Source organism: Silene latifolia, chromosome Y, assembly GCF_048544455.1.
Source record: "Silene latifolia isolate original U9 population chromosome Y, ASM4854445v1, whole genome shotgun sequence".
Taxonomy (NCBI): domain Eukaryota; kingdom Viridiplantae; phylum Streptophyta; class Magnoliopsida; order Caryophyllales; family Caryophyllaceae; genus Silene; species Silene latifolia.
Window position 1 is genome coordinate 185,762,074 of NC_133538.1, and position 15,787 is coordinate 185,777,860.

Sequence of the window (15,787 nt, forward strand, 5' to 3'; positions counted from 1 at the left end):
TCTCTTACATATATATGTTCACCCTTTGCTTCGTGAGAGAAGAGTGATCCGTGAGAGTCCATTGTTAAAGGTCTTGCAAGGTCGACGGTTCAGCTACTTTCATAAACATCCTATAACTCGTTTGCATTTGACTGTTTGCTATAAGTGCTAGTTTGCTTGCATTAAATTGGCTTAAGTGGGCATTTGTAGCTAGCTCTGAGTTATCTTTTCCGTTCCATTAGTTTGCATTTATTTTACTCGAGGACGAGTGAAGGTTTGGTTTGGGGAGATTTGATACGTGCATTTTATATAGTCTTTTTAGCCTAATTCATGCACGTATTTCTATGCTTTTATCGTGGTTTTATGCTACGAAATGCCCAAAATATGCTACTTTGGTGTATTTTGTCTTAATTGCAGGAATGGACCATAAAGTAGTGAAATCAAGCCATTTACCGTCCGTTTTGCATGCATTTGGAGGAAGAGTGGATTTGGAGCGGGAATTATAGCTGTCTTGGGATGCGTGAAGCCTTTTCGAGAGCTAAAAGGACAAGTCAAAGTCAAACTAACGAGAATCATGAGCTGCTGAAGTCAAGATCCACTCGATCGAGTAATTAATTAGTCGATCGAGTGGTTTTAGGATGAATAATCAGGCGGTCGAGTAGTTTATCTAGTCGATCGACCATTTGAATTTATTGTTTTAGTCGATCGAGTAACTATTCTGGTCGATCGACCAGTTTTGAGCCTGAGTTGCTCGATCGAGTGGTTTTATTCCACTCGATCGAGTGGATTTTGCTACGGGCTGGGCTTTTTGCTTTAATTCCGTCAATTAGGTTTAGCAAATCCTATTTTCTTATAAATAGGAAGTCAGTATGTCTTTGTAAAGGCTCTCATTTTTTCTCTTTCTTTTTCTCCGCCTGACACTTCTATTACGTTACTTTGGCTACTGTTACTTTTGTTCTTCATTTCCGGATCTTTTAATTCAGTAATTCTTTCTTCCCTTCTCTCTTTAATTTAATGTTTATTGTTCTTATTTCTTTTATTCTAGTTTTCCTTATTTCCATGTCTAGCTAAATCCCCTTAGTATGTTAGGATTAGGGAAGCCGTGGTAGCAACATGTTATAATTGACTTGAATAGATTAGTCTGGCGATAAGAATTGTATTAGGCAATTTAATTGTTATTAGGTTGAATGTATGCATGCAGGAGACCAATTTATAAAAGTAGTTAACCCCGACCTGGATCGAAAGATTGGAAGGGAAGGCTTGCTTAATTACAATAGGTAATACCTAATAAGGGTGAAAGCTAAGTTAGGAGACCCTAGGGCGGTTTAAGGACCGAAAGGTGACGACCATAGCTCTTCTTATCAATTGTCTAATCGCCTCAGTACACCCGATAGTACAGCTGCCACGGTAGACCGACTCCTAGCATATTCCCTTCTCTTATTATTAATTTCTTGCATTCCGTTACCTCTTGCTTTAGCTTCTTTAGTATAATCAACGTAATCAAAACCCCCATCTTGTGATATTAGACAGATAGAATAGACAAGTAGATAGTAAACCGCCTCCCTGTGGAGATCGACCCTACTTACCGCTGACTTCTGTTAGTAGTACTTAGGTATTTATTTTTTGTACGAAACGACAGTATCATGGGGTGTGAGTTGGATGAAGATTCCAGCTCCTGAGCACCTCCCACCGACGGAGCCCTTAGAGCCGGCGGTAGTGACGGTGGACTCCGATGATGAGGAGGAGGAGGAGGATGTTGATAGACCCCGCCATCTGCAGACCTACCTCATCGACGACACGTTTCTCGTGGTGATGCCAGAGCCGAAGAAGGGCGAGAATGCGTTGGTCGTGGCGGTGGAGAGACCTAGGTTGGGGAGAGGACCCCGTCGAGTATGGGAGAGGACCTCGGAGACTAGGCCACGGCCGGTAGCACCACAGCAGTAGCAGGATCCTTTTCCGTGCTACCCTTACCTCGACACCCCGGAGACGCGATCCAGCTACTTAGAGGAGAGAGTGTCATCTACCTTGACAATCCGGAACATGCACGAGATGGCATACGCTAAGGGGATAGGGACCGAGGGACCGCATCCGGTTTGGTGGAGTGGAGTTGGGGACTACACAGGGGTTTTCCATTCCTACGGGGTGGATCAGTCGACGTGGGGGACACCTCAGTCCTTTGCCTACGGTGGCTTGACCCCATGGTACGTGATCCCGGGAGTTGGAGCAGGAGTGGATGCGGGGATTGGGTCATCGGGAGCAGGTACTTCTGGCGGTGGTGGTGATGATAAGGTGATAGTTGAGCAGCAGCAGCAGCAGCAGGAGGAGTGATACTCCTTGTTCTTATCTTTGTTGATGGTAGTTGGTTTAGATGTTGGTAGTGTTGTTAGACTTTAGTAGTTGTTTTCGTTGAGACTTAGTTATGGACTTGTATTGTTGGCCATAAGGCCGGATTGGATATTTTGAGCTTATTGCGGGATGTTGGGAGGGGAGTCATCCCGACTCGGATTATATGTTTCCTTTGTGTTTATGTATGATGGCTTATGACAAGTCTTATAAGGCACTGTGACCTGTAGGTACTCGACAGAGTACCCCGTACTCTATCGAGTAGCTGCAGGAAAGTGGGATAAAAATCATTCTGATCTGTGGGCTACTCGATCGAGTAGCCAAGACACTCGATCAAGTAGCATGGCACTCGATCGAGTACCGCTACCTACTCGATCGAGTAGCACTGTTACAGGAGGTTTTCGAAAATTAGAAATGTTCAATTGTTTTATAATTGCAAGTTTGATGTTTAATGTGGTTATTACTGCGTAGTAACACCTTTGAACCGTTAATTTCATATGTTGGAAGTCAAGTTTCGGTTTTATATGCGTGTTTGTAACAATTAGTGAAGTGGCGGCGATTTCTTGATTGTTTTAATATTACATATGCCATATTACCATTCATTCATTGAAGTTACATTTCCTCGTACGTTTGTGCATACGATACTAACGTGCTTTATCGACGGCGGCAAGTTATCCCGGTGGTTTGTATACGATTGGTGATTTAACGAGTTTATGCTTAGCGAGTAATGTCGATAATAAATAATATGTTTATAATACATGTTATGAATCAAGTAATAAGTAAAATGTGTTGTAATTTTGGTGGTGAACTTCGGGGACGAAGTTCCTTTTAGAGGGGAAGAGTAATGTCGCAAAATAAAAAGGCTGAATTTGAAGTTATATGGTTATACGTTTACAATGTTTTGTTGTGTTATGTTGTTACTCGTTACAATGTTTTGTTGTCGTTGTAGTACTTTGGTCACATTGCTTATATGAAGTGTAAGTGGTTACTTTAGTTCATTGAAATGAATATGATAGTATGTTGTAAAGGACCGTTATAAAGAGCTAGTTGTGGCGCGATGTGTCGTAATAGAATGAATTAGTGAGTAACACAGTGGTGTTAGTTGTGCAGTATGAGGTTGACATGAGATAAGTTTCGGGTTGATAGTCGTTATCATATGATGAGTGATGGTCATTTGTGTTGGCTCGTATGGCAAGGTCGATGTTTGATATATAATAATTTGTAAGAATTGATGCATACATATAGAGTGACATTTAACGGTGATACTGTTTGCATGATAGTTGTAAGAGTCGATAGGTACAAAGCGTAGACGGTGATGATAATGACATGGGGGGGGGGGGGACGATATTTCCAGGGAGCAGTGATTTGAGCAGGAAGATTAGTGATGTCGTGTTTTTCCGTGTCTTGTGCGTGAGATGGGTGAGTTGAACTTCGGGGACGAAGTTCTTTTAAGGAGGGAAGACTGTAATACCCGCCCTTTTAGAGACCCTTTGACCAGCGTTGACTGACCTTGGGAGCGGGAGTAGTCTTAGAATTGCGTGCCAAAACCATCTTGGGTTGCGTGTTATGAGTGGTACTCGATAGAGTAGAGGCTACTCAATCGAGTAGCTAGGTTACTCGATCGAGTAGGGGGCCACTCGATCGAGTATGTTGGGTACTCGATCGAGTACCGAGTTTTCAGCGAGGGTTTTATATCGCGTTTTGTTAAATCCGCGTATCACTTCCGCCACTTTCCTCCTATCCTTCAGTCGCCTCTTTCCCTTCCCTTCACCTCAAAACCTCCATGGAAGCCTTTTGAAGATCCTTGTGCCTTAGGAGAGCGTCACTTGAGTCGGGTAGCGGTCTTTTGCTGAGTTTCTCCCTATAGGTATGTCATAATCATCATCCGTGTCCTTGTTCTTTCTGATTAGGGTTTGCTTGTTAGTAATAGATAATTGTATTGTGGTTATAGGCTTTGCTTGGTCGCTGGATATGTTGTTTGTCGACATGGATTGGTTGCGGTTGCTTAAGGGTAGGTTCGCCTACTCAGTTTCTGTAGATGGTCTAGCGTGTCGGTCTTTGTGGTTGTATTGTGGTTGTTTAATATCGTAATTGTATTGTGACGGCTGTGATTGTGATTGTGGTTGTGGTCTCTAGTTCTCGAGATGCGTTCTCGGTTGAGTGGAGTCACTTGCGGGAGTGGCTTCACGCCCTAGTTTCGCCCTTCGTGGAACCCGCCACGGAAGGGGATGTGCACATTAATGGACAGGGTTATCGCTCGATATGATGAGCGGGGCTTAGGTGGGAACGGCTGCGGTCCCCCACTGGCAGGGATGGTCCGGTGGACAGTCAGTGACGGAGGTTGGTTGGGTTATCGTGATTGTGTATGAGGATGGCAGCGTGTATTGTGTTGTTAATTATAGTTGCGATTGTTGTATTTTATCTCAGTACTGACCTTGTGTGGTTGTTTGTTTGTTATGTGTCTGTCGTGATCCCTTATGGTGAGCAGTCGGTCTTAGCAGGTGCTGATGTTGTTGATAGCCGGAGTCAGGCGGGATGAGTCTTCACGAGATCGGTAGTCTTAGCGAGTAGTCTTTGAGTTGTATCTTTCATATCGTTTGTTGGTTTAAATCGCTTGTAATATAATATAATAGTTCTTTTATCGACATTTGATTATTACTACCCTCGGGCAAACGAGATGGTAACGCCCTTATATGCTAAGGAAGGCCTAGTTAAGGCTCCTCTGAATATGGGGGTGTTACAATAATAGCCACCGTGTAACACCTTAGGAGCGACCATAGGACTCGTGCGTGTTTTGGACCTAGAGCAACCTTGGACTGCCGAGACTTTGACCTGACCTTCAGTGACCGTCGTTGACCGTGATAGGGTGGTGTTTGAAGCGGTTAAAGGTGGCGGGTTTAGGGTTATGCGGGTTTGGTCGTGGGGGATTAGAATGGGTAATTGAACCCCTAATCGACCTCGTCTTGACCTGGGTATAGAGGGGTTGTGACGTGGGAAGGTGGTCAGTCATGCTGGTGGTGTTGGGGTGGTCAGGGATGGTGGTTTGTGTCGGTGGTGGCGAAAACAGGGGAGGAGGTCGTATTCTGGGCAGGCGGTTTTCGGGGGGATTATGGTGGTTGTTGGTGGTCTGGGTTAGGGGGTTTTGGGTGGTTCTTGTCGAGGGCGGATAAGGGAGTTGAGTAGTGGTTGTAGGTGGCAGTGAAGGTGGTGTTAAGTGGTGGTTATGGGCGGGTTTTATGGGGGTATCAGCTGAGTGTTGTTGGTGTCGTGGGGATTAGGGCGTGCGTGTTTTGGGTTGCTGGTGGTGGTGGAGCTGGAGGTTGGTGGTTGTCGGGAGTCGGGGTGCGGCAGGCTACTGGTGTCGGGCTTGGGTGGTGTGAGTGGTGGCCTGTGGTGGCGTGGAAGGAGAGGTTTAGGAGGGATGTTTGTGACGGGTTTTATGGGTGTAGTTGGGTGTTTGTAAGCGGGTTTTGGTTTGGTTTGTCGGGTGACTCGGGTTAGTTTATAAACGGGTCTTTAATATCGTAATAATTAAATAAATGAGTCGGTTTGAATAATTTATATAATAAGAAGAATAAATAAATAAATAAATAGAGTTAGTAATTATAATTGTTGTAATTGTTATTATTATATAGGCGACGGAAATTGTGAAGTGTTTATAATCGGATTTGTTCGCTTTAATTATTGGATTGCATAATTGGAGTGCTTGCTTATCAGGTAGGGATAATCCTACTCAACTCGACTTTTAATTATCTATGTTTGGTATGGTGAATTACTTATGTTAAAGTGGAATTGTTCATATGTTGAAAAGGGAGAATTATATTGTTTTTTTTGGTTGTATTTAATAATATTGACAAGGTGGATAGAATTGGAATTGTTTATATTGATAATGTTGACGGGATGAATTATGTTGGTTGTGGTTGTGACTAATGTGTAAAGTAATGCGGACGATCAGTGTACGTTGTTGAGGGAGTTTGTACACTGGGAGATAGTAATATGTACGTTGTGAGGGAGGGGTACTATTACATATTGCGGTAGTTGTTAAGGGAGGGGTACCAAAGTAATGTGAGCACGTTGTTAAGGGAGTTGTGCAATGAAAGTGAATTCAATTGGATTGATAATTGTATGTTCTTGTTGTTTATTTTTATTCCTACTCAACCTCGCGGTTGACTGTGTATTCGTGAACACCTGCGGTAAACCGTTTTATGGGAAGCAGATTTGACAGGTACTAAAGATTATCTGACTTGGGAGCATTGGGATGAGAGCTTGACTTGGACTGTAGTTGAAGTCTAGATCACATAGAATAATTACATCACTTTATTTATTTCCGCTGCGAGTTGTAAATATTTATATTAAGTTTTAGTTGGTTAATTTGTAATCAACATGTAATCATTAAAGTTTTTAATTTAAAGTACTTTGGTGAGTTGGTTTTTGTTATTCACTACCTCGGGAAATCAAGATGGTAAAAGTGCTATTTATTTGGGAATGTCTAGCTAAAGGCTCCTAAATAAATGGGGGTGTTACACGGTGTCGCATCGGATGGTGATTGATCGATCAGTTGAATGGTGGGTTTCAAATTGGAGCAGGTGTAAGGCTTGTAAGCTGCATTATTTTGGATGATGTTGAGATACAGGTACTGGAGTCACAATATACTGAACCTTTGAGAATTTAAAAACGAATACATTGTAAGAATATCATTTGATACTTCCAATTCTAAAATGTCAGGAAAATGCACTTCTTTTGAACACCATCGTTGGATGGAAATCAACAATTGGTAGATGGTCACGTGTTCAGGCAAGTTTACAACACGTTCTTGCAATGTTACAGCTATAACTTTGGTTAAAACAACACATTAGTACATTACCACAATGTCTCGAAGCAAATAAGTGGAGATATGATGCGCTATTGAGAATATATTTCCAAATATATGATATATGATATTTTATATGTTAATTGTTAGGTAAGTTATTGTGATATGGTTATCTATATTCTAGAGCTTAGGATAGGAAATATAAGATCTTGCAAATATGGTTTAGGTTGTATATACACCAAGTCCTACGCAACTTGTAATTCATTCAATCAATAAACAAAATTCTTCTTCCTCAATTCCAATTCTTTATGGCATTAAGAGCAGTTTTTCGATCCTGAGTTCTTAATTCATCATCATCCTTTTTTTTTTTTTTTTTTTTTTCAAAAAAAAATCATTAATTAATCACATAACAAAGCAATGACAGGAACTGTTGTCATCGGAGGCAGTAAGGGTAACAATGGAAGCGGCAAGAAAATTGATGCGATATTGCCGTCTTCACCTCTGTATCTCCATCCCACAGACGGACCAGCTTTGTCTTTAACCCAAATCAAATTTGATGGTGATAATTATGAACTATGGGCATATGCAATTCAGAATGGTCTCGAGGCGAAAAATAAATTGGCATTCGTGGAAGGGACCGTTGCGAAACCTGAAACCGTGCCTAGAGAGGAAGAAACGTTGGAGGCAATCGCGTGGCATCAATGCAATGCCATGGTTAAGGCATGGTTACGAAACGCGATTGAGATACGACTCTATTCAAGTATTACCTTTTCTGGTACAGTACCAGAAATATGGAAAGAGCTTAAAGAAAGATTTGCGGTTGGCAACGCACCGAGGGTTCATCAATTGAAGGCAGAATTACACGGTTGCAAACAAGGAAAAGAACAAACTGTCATCGACTATTATACCCGTCTTAAATCAATATGGGACGAGTTAAATAATTACAGCAAGATTCCGACATGCACATACGGGGCAGCAACGTTCTTTAACAAAGAACGGGAAGAAGAAAAGGTACATCAGTTTTTGATGGGACTTGACACGGAAAAATATGGCCATCTACGATCAAACTTGCTTATGGAAGACGATGTGACCTCACTAAGCAGGGCCTATGCTCTTGTGTTACGTGAAGAAAGGCATAAGGCGGTCACAAAGGGCAAGGAAGACGTGATAGAAGCAGCCATGGCCGTGCAAGCCAACACAAGTGAATCGAATAATGAAAAGGAGGAATTTAAGCCTCCACGATGTACCTACTGTAAGAAAGCATGGCACACAGAATACTAGTGCTACGAAAAGCATGGATATCCGTCGCGAGGTCGAGGCCGTGGAAGAAGAGGAGGCCGTGGCCAAGGCAGAGGAGGCGGCGGACGAGGTGGAGAATACCAAAGTGCTAATGCTGCAACAACGAATGAAGGAGATGGACAGCGAAGTGACTTGACGGCAGAGAAAATTAAGCTTTTTCGAAGTGTAGTTGTAGGAAAGGCAGGAGGTAGTCAAAACCAAAAGATGACAGGTATGTGTTATGGTAATTGGTTGATCGATAGTGGTGCGTCTAATCACATGACGGGCCGTCGTGAATTGCTAAAAGGTCGAGTAGATGGTAAACCATCTACCGTGGGATTGCCTAATGGTTCACATATCATTGCTTCGGAATATGGAACTGTGGAAATAAGCCAAAATCTCGTCTTACATGATGTCCTTTATGTTCCGTCCTTGACTTGCGATTTCATTTCTGTACAACAATTGATTAGGGAAAATAATTGTATTGTGACATTTCATCCTAATTATTGTGTGATACAGGACTAGTCTACGAAGATGAAGATTGGACGGGGTGAGCTCAAGAACGGGGTTTATTACTTGAAGAGTGAGCGAGAAGAATCTGTGGCAAGGACAAAAATGACGGGTGACATAAGGCTTTGGCATAGACGACTCGGGCATCCTTCAAGCAGTATTTTACCTTCTTTTCACCTTTGGTTAGGTGTGATTTATTTTGGAATATTAATGATGTTTGTGATTCTTGTTGTCGAGCCAAACAAACTCGTTCGGTTTTTAAATTAAATAATAAACGCAGTAGTGAATTGTTTTCCCTCGTTCATTGTGATATTTGAGGTCCTTATCATGCTGAGAGTCTTGTTAAAGCACACTATTTCTTAACAATTGTGGATGATAGTAGTAGAGCTGTCTGGGCTTTCTTAATGAGAGATAGAGGAGAAGTAAGTGAATTGTTGATTAAGTTTTGTGAAATGGCAAAAACTCAATTCGGGAAACAAGTAAAAGTAGTTCAAAGTGATAATGGAACTGAGTTTTTGTCAAGCACTATGAGAGAATATTACAGTAAATGTGGCATGTTGTTTCAGACAAGTAATGTAGATACGCCACAGCAAAATGGAAGGGTAGAAAGAAAGCATCGACACATATTAGAAAAGTCTAGGGCCCTTCGTTTTGAGGCGGATTTACCAATAGAGTTCTGGGGAGATTGTGTATTAACTGCTGCGTATCTTATTAACCGAACACCAACTCGAGTGCTAGATGGACTCACCCCCTATGAAGTCCTACACGGTGAGAAGCCTAAACTCGACAATTTACGGGTCTTTGGTAGTCTATGCTATGATCACAATAAGGACAAGCCCCGAGATAAATTTAATGAGAGAGGAAAACGATGTATTTTCATTGGGTATCCACAAAGTAAGAAAGGATGGAAAGTGTTCGATTTAAAACGCAAGGTGTCTTTTGTGTCTCGGGATGTTGTTTTTTACGAGCATGTTTTTCCATATATATTGAGTAATAGCAACGAAAACTCCAATAAAACCTATAATCATTTAAGCAATTACCGACCAATCTAGCATACAAGACTGCAAAAATCTTAGCGTAATACCGAGGACAGTCGTCGACGTTACGTTTTTAGCGCTTAATCTTCAATGGAATCGTCAACAACGTAAGAGTCGGCGTCCGGGTCGTCCGAGCTTGAACCTATGTCGAAATCGGAACGGAAACGGCGTTAACTTACACGTTTTAGAGCTACTGGGACACGTATAAAAGGAGGCGAAGTGGAACGGAAATAATACGATTACGATCCTTACCGCGAGTTGAAGAGAATGGCGCAAAAAAATACTGAAAACCGTTAAGGAACGAGATAGAACGGAGGTGTTGAAGATGGAGATTTGATTAGGCGTAAAAAAAGAAAATGAAGATGAGGGTGGAGTCTTGCACGAGGGCTTCTAATAGCGTAGGTCTCTTATTAATATGTTTTCAAAACTAAAAACATGAGATAAGAGGCAAGAATCGAGGGATATGGATAGTTGCACCAACAACCCAACCCGCTTTGATAACTTGAAGTTTAACATAAACAAAAGATAAGTGCTGAAATTCTCTCGTGTAGAAATTTTATTAAAGGCAAGACACTACACTGAGTTTGAGTATATGTGATATCGGAGATTTAAACACTACTCGGAGGTGAATATTTAACTTAAATGTTCATGTATGGATTGACACTATATTGAGTGTCTTATCACTACATATTGAATTTTAAGAGTAGTTCCCGTGAGTAAAAATCACATATTGAATATTATATGAAACCGTTGATCTCCCGAAGTGGGCATTGTGATTCAGCACATTTAATATGCAACTGCATTATATGATACTCCACAAAATATTTAGTTACTGTAAAAAATGTCCAAATAAAATTTCATCAATAATATGAGAAATTGAAGTCTAAGGTGGTTGATAAATTATGGACTATACATTGGTTATAAGAGTAGTTTTTACCACCTTAGGGAGAGAAAAGTGTGTTAAAAACTGGTAAAAACAAATATGGAATGATCCCCTACTGAATTAGAAGTAAAGGTTTTTGAATTTGTTATAACAAAAGTGTTTTACCAAATTAATACATGTACACCTGTGAACATAGGCCACCCGCAATGCCAAGCTAATCTGTGGACATGCGGCAGTCTGAAAGCCACGCCCGGTGGCGTAAAAATGCTTTCGACCGGATCGCTTTAGATCGGTCGGTTTCGTCGCGGCAAGGATCTCGAAACGATATTAGAGATGTTCGGAGTCGCCAAGCAATTGTGGGATGCTTGGAAACCATTCGAATCCACTTTATACCTAGGTCAACCAAGGCAAAAGCGGTGTTTGACATAGGTACTAAAGATAAGGAGTCGTCCCTCTTTTGCATCCTATCTTTAGAATGACTCTCGTTCTCCCTGGATAAGGTCGTGCACTATCCAAAGTTTCTGAGTAAGGGGTGAAGGTATGTATTGGGAAGCCCTTTAATCGGACACCCAATCACGCCCGCGGTAGCGGCCTCTACTGATCGATCTTCGTTGGTTGAATGCAAAAGTTGATAAAACGGGTAAATGCATGAATGCGCATCCACAAGTTTAAACCTAACATGTGATCTTACTATGTCGGTTGTTGTTTATCAAAATATCAAGTAATTGATGTCAAGTTGGATTTAGTGTTGATTTGCATGCAAGACGAAAATTAAACATCCATTTACCGAGTTAGGTGTATGGTGCATAACGTGATCCATTTGTCTTAGAAAGGCGTTTAGCAAATACAAAGTAAAATGCGGACTTGTCAATCTGATCCATCCTGTATTCGGGTTAACTGAATTCGGGATCGTCCTAGACAAGTGCTGGAAAGGAAGCAGGAACAGCATCAGGCAGCCTATAGAGGCACGAGCCTTAGGGCGATGCAAGGTGATCTGTCCAAGTTTGAAAATCGGAAATCAGTGACCTGTTTAGGCGCGAGGCAGCAGCCGACCCAAAGGGGTGTCTCCTGGTTGTTGAAAATGTTGGTTAAATGGTTTGTAAAAGGGTATGTGAACCCGTATTTGTTGAAAAAGTCGTTTAAACCGCTTTCGTGCTAATATGGAGAACGAGACTTGAATAATCATCATTGTATTGACGATATTCGATGTCGGGTTCGGTTTTGAAAGCTTGACATGAATAGTTTTGCAAACCATATATTATGAACTAATTGTGTTAAGTTCATTGTTTGTAATTAGTCAATGTTCATCATCGTACTCGGATTTAAACCGACATGGTATGTGGAACCAAGGATGATTATGCACGTGTGACTAATATGGTTGTTTTTGAATTATAAACAAATGAATAAAAGGTTTTAAAGTACCTTTTAAAATATAATTAACCAAATATTATCACCGAAATACGGATTAAACCGTCATGGTATAAGGAACAATGCGTGAATACATTTTATGGTTAAAAAATGGTTATCATGAAAATGATTTGAAATGGTAAAAACCGATTGTAAAAAATGAAATGAAAATGGAAAGAATGGACTCAAACACGTTTGAGTTCTGATCTGGACAGACCATTGAGGCGCGAGCTACCTAGTTGTGACTAGGAGCTTCTGTTTCAGGTTAAAACTAGGTTTTGGCTCATTCGATCCATATTTTGGACCATGATATGCATGTTTTAGCATGTTAAGGTCATAAAAACAGATAAAAAGACATGAAAGAAGAGGATTAATTTCACCCTCATACTTACATGCTAGGTCGATGGCGAGAAATTGACGGAAGTGTAAAAACTTATTAGGTCGGAAAACTCGGTTAAAACCCGTTTTAGCAATGTAAAGAGTGTTTGTTTTGTTTAGTGATTGTGTATTTGGTCGAAGTGGTCGGTCAAGTGATTTAATGCACGATGACGGTTCCAAACAATGTGTATGGCTTGTATTTTCGATCGGTAGGTTGAAAATACGTGTCGGTTTGTTACTTGAGAAGTCGAGTCTAGAATTTAAAGGGAGAAATGAGGGGGCGGACACTCGCGTGAAGATTCTGGTGTGTGAAGGTGGGTATTTATATAGGATTGAGTGGTTGTGTACGTTTTGAGCGACGTGGCCGCATGGGCTACTCGAAGAGGCGCGAGCCATTTCGCGGGTCTTCGAGCTGTCTTGTCACTATCATGCACTTGAAATCATGATTTGTTCTATCCTAGGTTTGGATGGCATGATTGTTGTACTTGACCATTCAAGTATATCGAGTATACTTAACATGGAAGCTTTGTGATGTTTGTTTTCTGTGTTTGACTCGGTTTGACTCGTTGGTGGAGTCGTGATTTGAATTTTGAGTCGGTTTTTGGTTCGGTGTCGGTTTTGACTCTAGTTAGTGTCATTGCGACCCTGTCGTCGTGCATAAAACACTCCAGGTACTTTTTAAAAGTTTTGAAAATGTTTTGTTTTCAAAATCGTTTTGAGTTTTCTGACGTATAGTTTATACAAACTGTCGATTAACTTAGCGATTCCTAACCATGTTGTAGTCTGATAATCATCGGGTGTTTGTTGGGGATTCAACATATACTGGGTATCTACATAGCTCCTGTTGGAGTTAGTGTCCTCCACAATAGTGCGTTAACTTAATAAATCTCATTAATGGAATATCGTCAGATATTTAATAATTTGATCCTAGTCAGCTGATCAACGTATATCGGTAAAGGTTGGCCAACTAGGGTTTGACATTACTGTCGTGAGACGATGATGTTCAGCTTATCCCTTTCGGTCACACCTAAAGGAACGAGCCCCAACACGAAAGCTAATTAATTGTATGAGATACAATTTAAATTAGTCCCTTGATTAAATTGACTAAGAGTTAGTCGATTAAATTGATTTAGAGAGATATCGAGTTGTGAACTCGAGGTACGGAAATTATTATTTAATTATGCGATAATTGAATAATAAATTATTTGAGACGAGAATTAATGATTAAGCAGTTAATTATTAAATTGGTACTAGTTGACTAATGTGATTAGTATTGGTACGTAAACTATATGGGTAGCGGTACACATATATTTACGGAGTGATTTAGACGAAATTAATTGGATGCATTTAAACATGAAACGATGTTTAAAATAAAATTTACACGTATTTGTGCGACAAATATTAAAACCAAAATGGACCCATAAATGGGACATTGGACAGCGTAAATGGAGTGTAGTGGATGATTATAGACATAATCATTTCACTTTACTTGTTTCTTCCATAAGTCATCTTATGATCACTTGCATGTGATATAAGATTGGACAAAAATAAAAACAAGTGCACTCCCTCACTCCACTAAGTCCACCCGCCACTTCTACTACTACACTCCATCTTTTTGTTCAATTTTTCTACACTTCATCTTTCACTTTTGCATGTGAACAAAAATTTGGTCTATCTCTCTAAAATTAATATACACCATTTACTAAGATTGTTAGTAAAAACAAAATAAATACTAAGAGTGTTAGTATTATTTAAATAATATTCAAGGGTTATATGGTTAATTTCTAGTTAAAATTAATCATATGAGTTGAAGGTTTGTTCTTGGGTGCAACTTAAAGAAAATCTTCTAATTTGAAGATTGGATGATCTTGCCTTTCTTAATAGCTCAAGAAAAACCAAGATGGGTGATCTAGGTTGTGCCCAAATACTACCATTTCTATATGTAAGGAAATTATTTTTCCTTATACTTTCATTAATATGCTTTTATATTGCATGCATGTTACATAGATCATCAAAATGATAATTTAATTTTTATTAGAGAGTCTAATATGGATCTATGATCTTTTAAGTGGTATCAGAGCTTAGACTTGTAATTTGCATGTTGATTTTAAGCATTTTAATGAATTATGAGATAATTTATAAAAACCCAAAAATTGTGTTAGAAGAGGTTTTAGCACGAAATTTGTGGAACATGCATACCTACTGGTCTCAAAAGGTTTGTGGTATTTTTTGGTGATTTTTGAAGTTATTTTGCTATTTTTAATGATTTTTGGTAGAAAACCGAGTCAAAATGCCGTATTTTAGTTAAAAATTGACTAAAAATAGTTAAAAGTTGATTCGGTGCATGGATTTTTTATGGTATTTCATGCATGTTGTCTACTGATTGTATGCAAAAAGTTGAAGGTTGGTTCGAATTTTTTGCGTGTTTATTGATTTTATGAGATAAAAGTCGACAAAAGTAAAATTAATTAATCATAATATCGAAACATTTGATTCTTCCCATGATAAATTTATTTACATTTAAAAATATTTTTTAAATGTTAAAAGTGATTTTGCATGTGTATTTTCACTTTGTTTTGATGTTTATTGGTTTTAGTGGTTTAAAACCGATAAATATCGATCTTTTTCTTTATAAAATTTATCCGGAATTTTTGGGCAATTTTTCTGACATTTTGGTGTTCTTGGGAGTGTTCCAGAATACTAAAAATTTTTTGTTTCAATTTTTTGGATAATTTCTCAATTATTTTTGATTTTTACTTAAATATTATGATTTTATCGATTAAATTAGCAAAATATCACCAAATCAAACTAATATTTATCATAAAATTAGTGAGGACTAATTTTGAGGTTCAAAACAGTTTGGATAATTAATTTGGACTTAAATGAGATTTAAGAGTTGATTATTGATATTTACATGTTAAAAATCGATTAAATCCATAAAAACCGAGATGAATACCAACGAATGATAGATAGGGCGATTTTGGCATCATTATACAGCATTTTAAGCATATTTATTTAAGTTTAATGAATGATTGTCATTATTTAAAGTATTTATCTTGTAGTACCTAGTATGGCCTAGTTTATTTTAATCGTTATTACCCGAAATGAATGGGAATATCGATTTGTTTGTAATTAAATACGATCTCGTACTGTCGGTTTGTA

General features: G+C 39.4%; 1 protein-coding gene across 1 annotated transcript; it reads left to right on the forward strand.

Moving 5' to 3' along the window:
- The first annotated feature begins 7,549 nt into the window (after positions 1–7,549).
- On the forward strand, positions 7,550–8,413 carry LOC141629609 (uncharacterized). Its single transcript, XM_074442584.1, has one exon. It carries the CDS (start codon positions 7,550–7,552, stop codon positions 8,411–8,413), a length of 864 nt encoding a protein of 287 aa, XP_074298685.1.
- Positions 8,414–15,787: the final 7,374 nt, after the last annotated feature.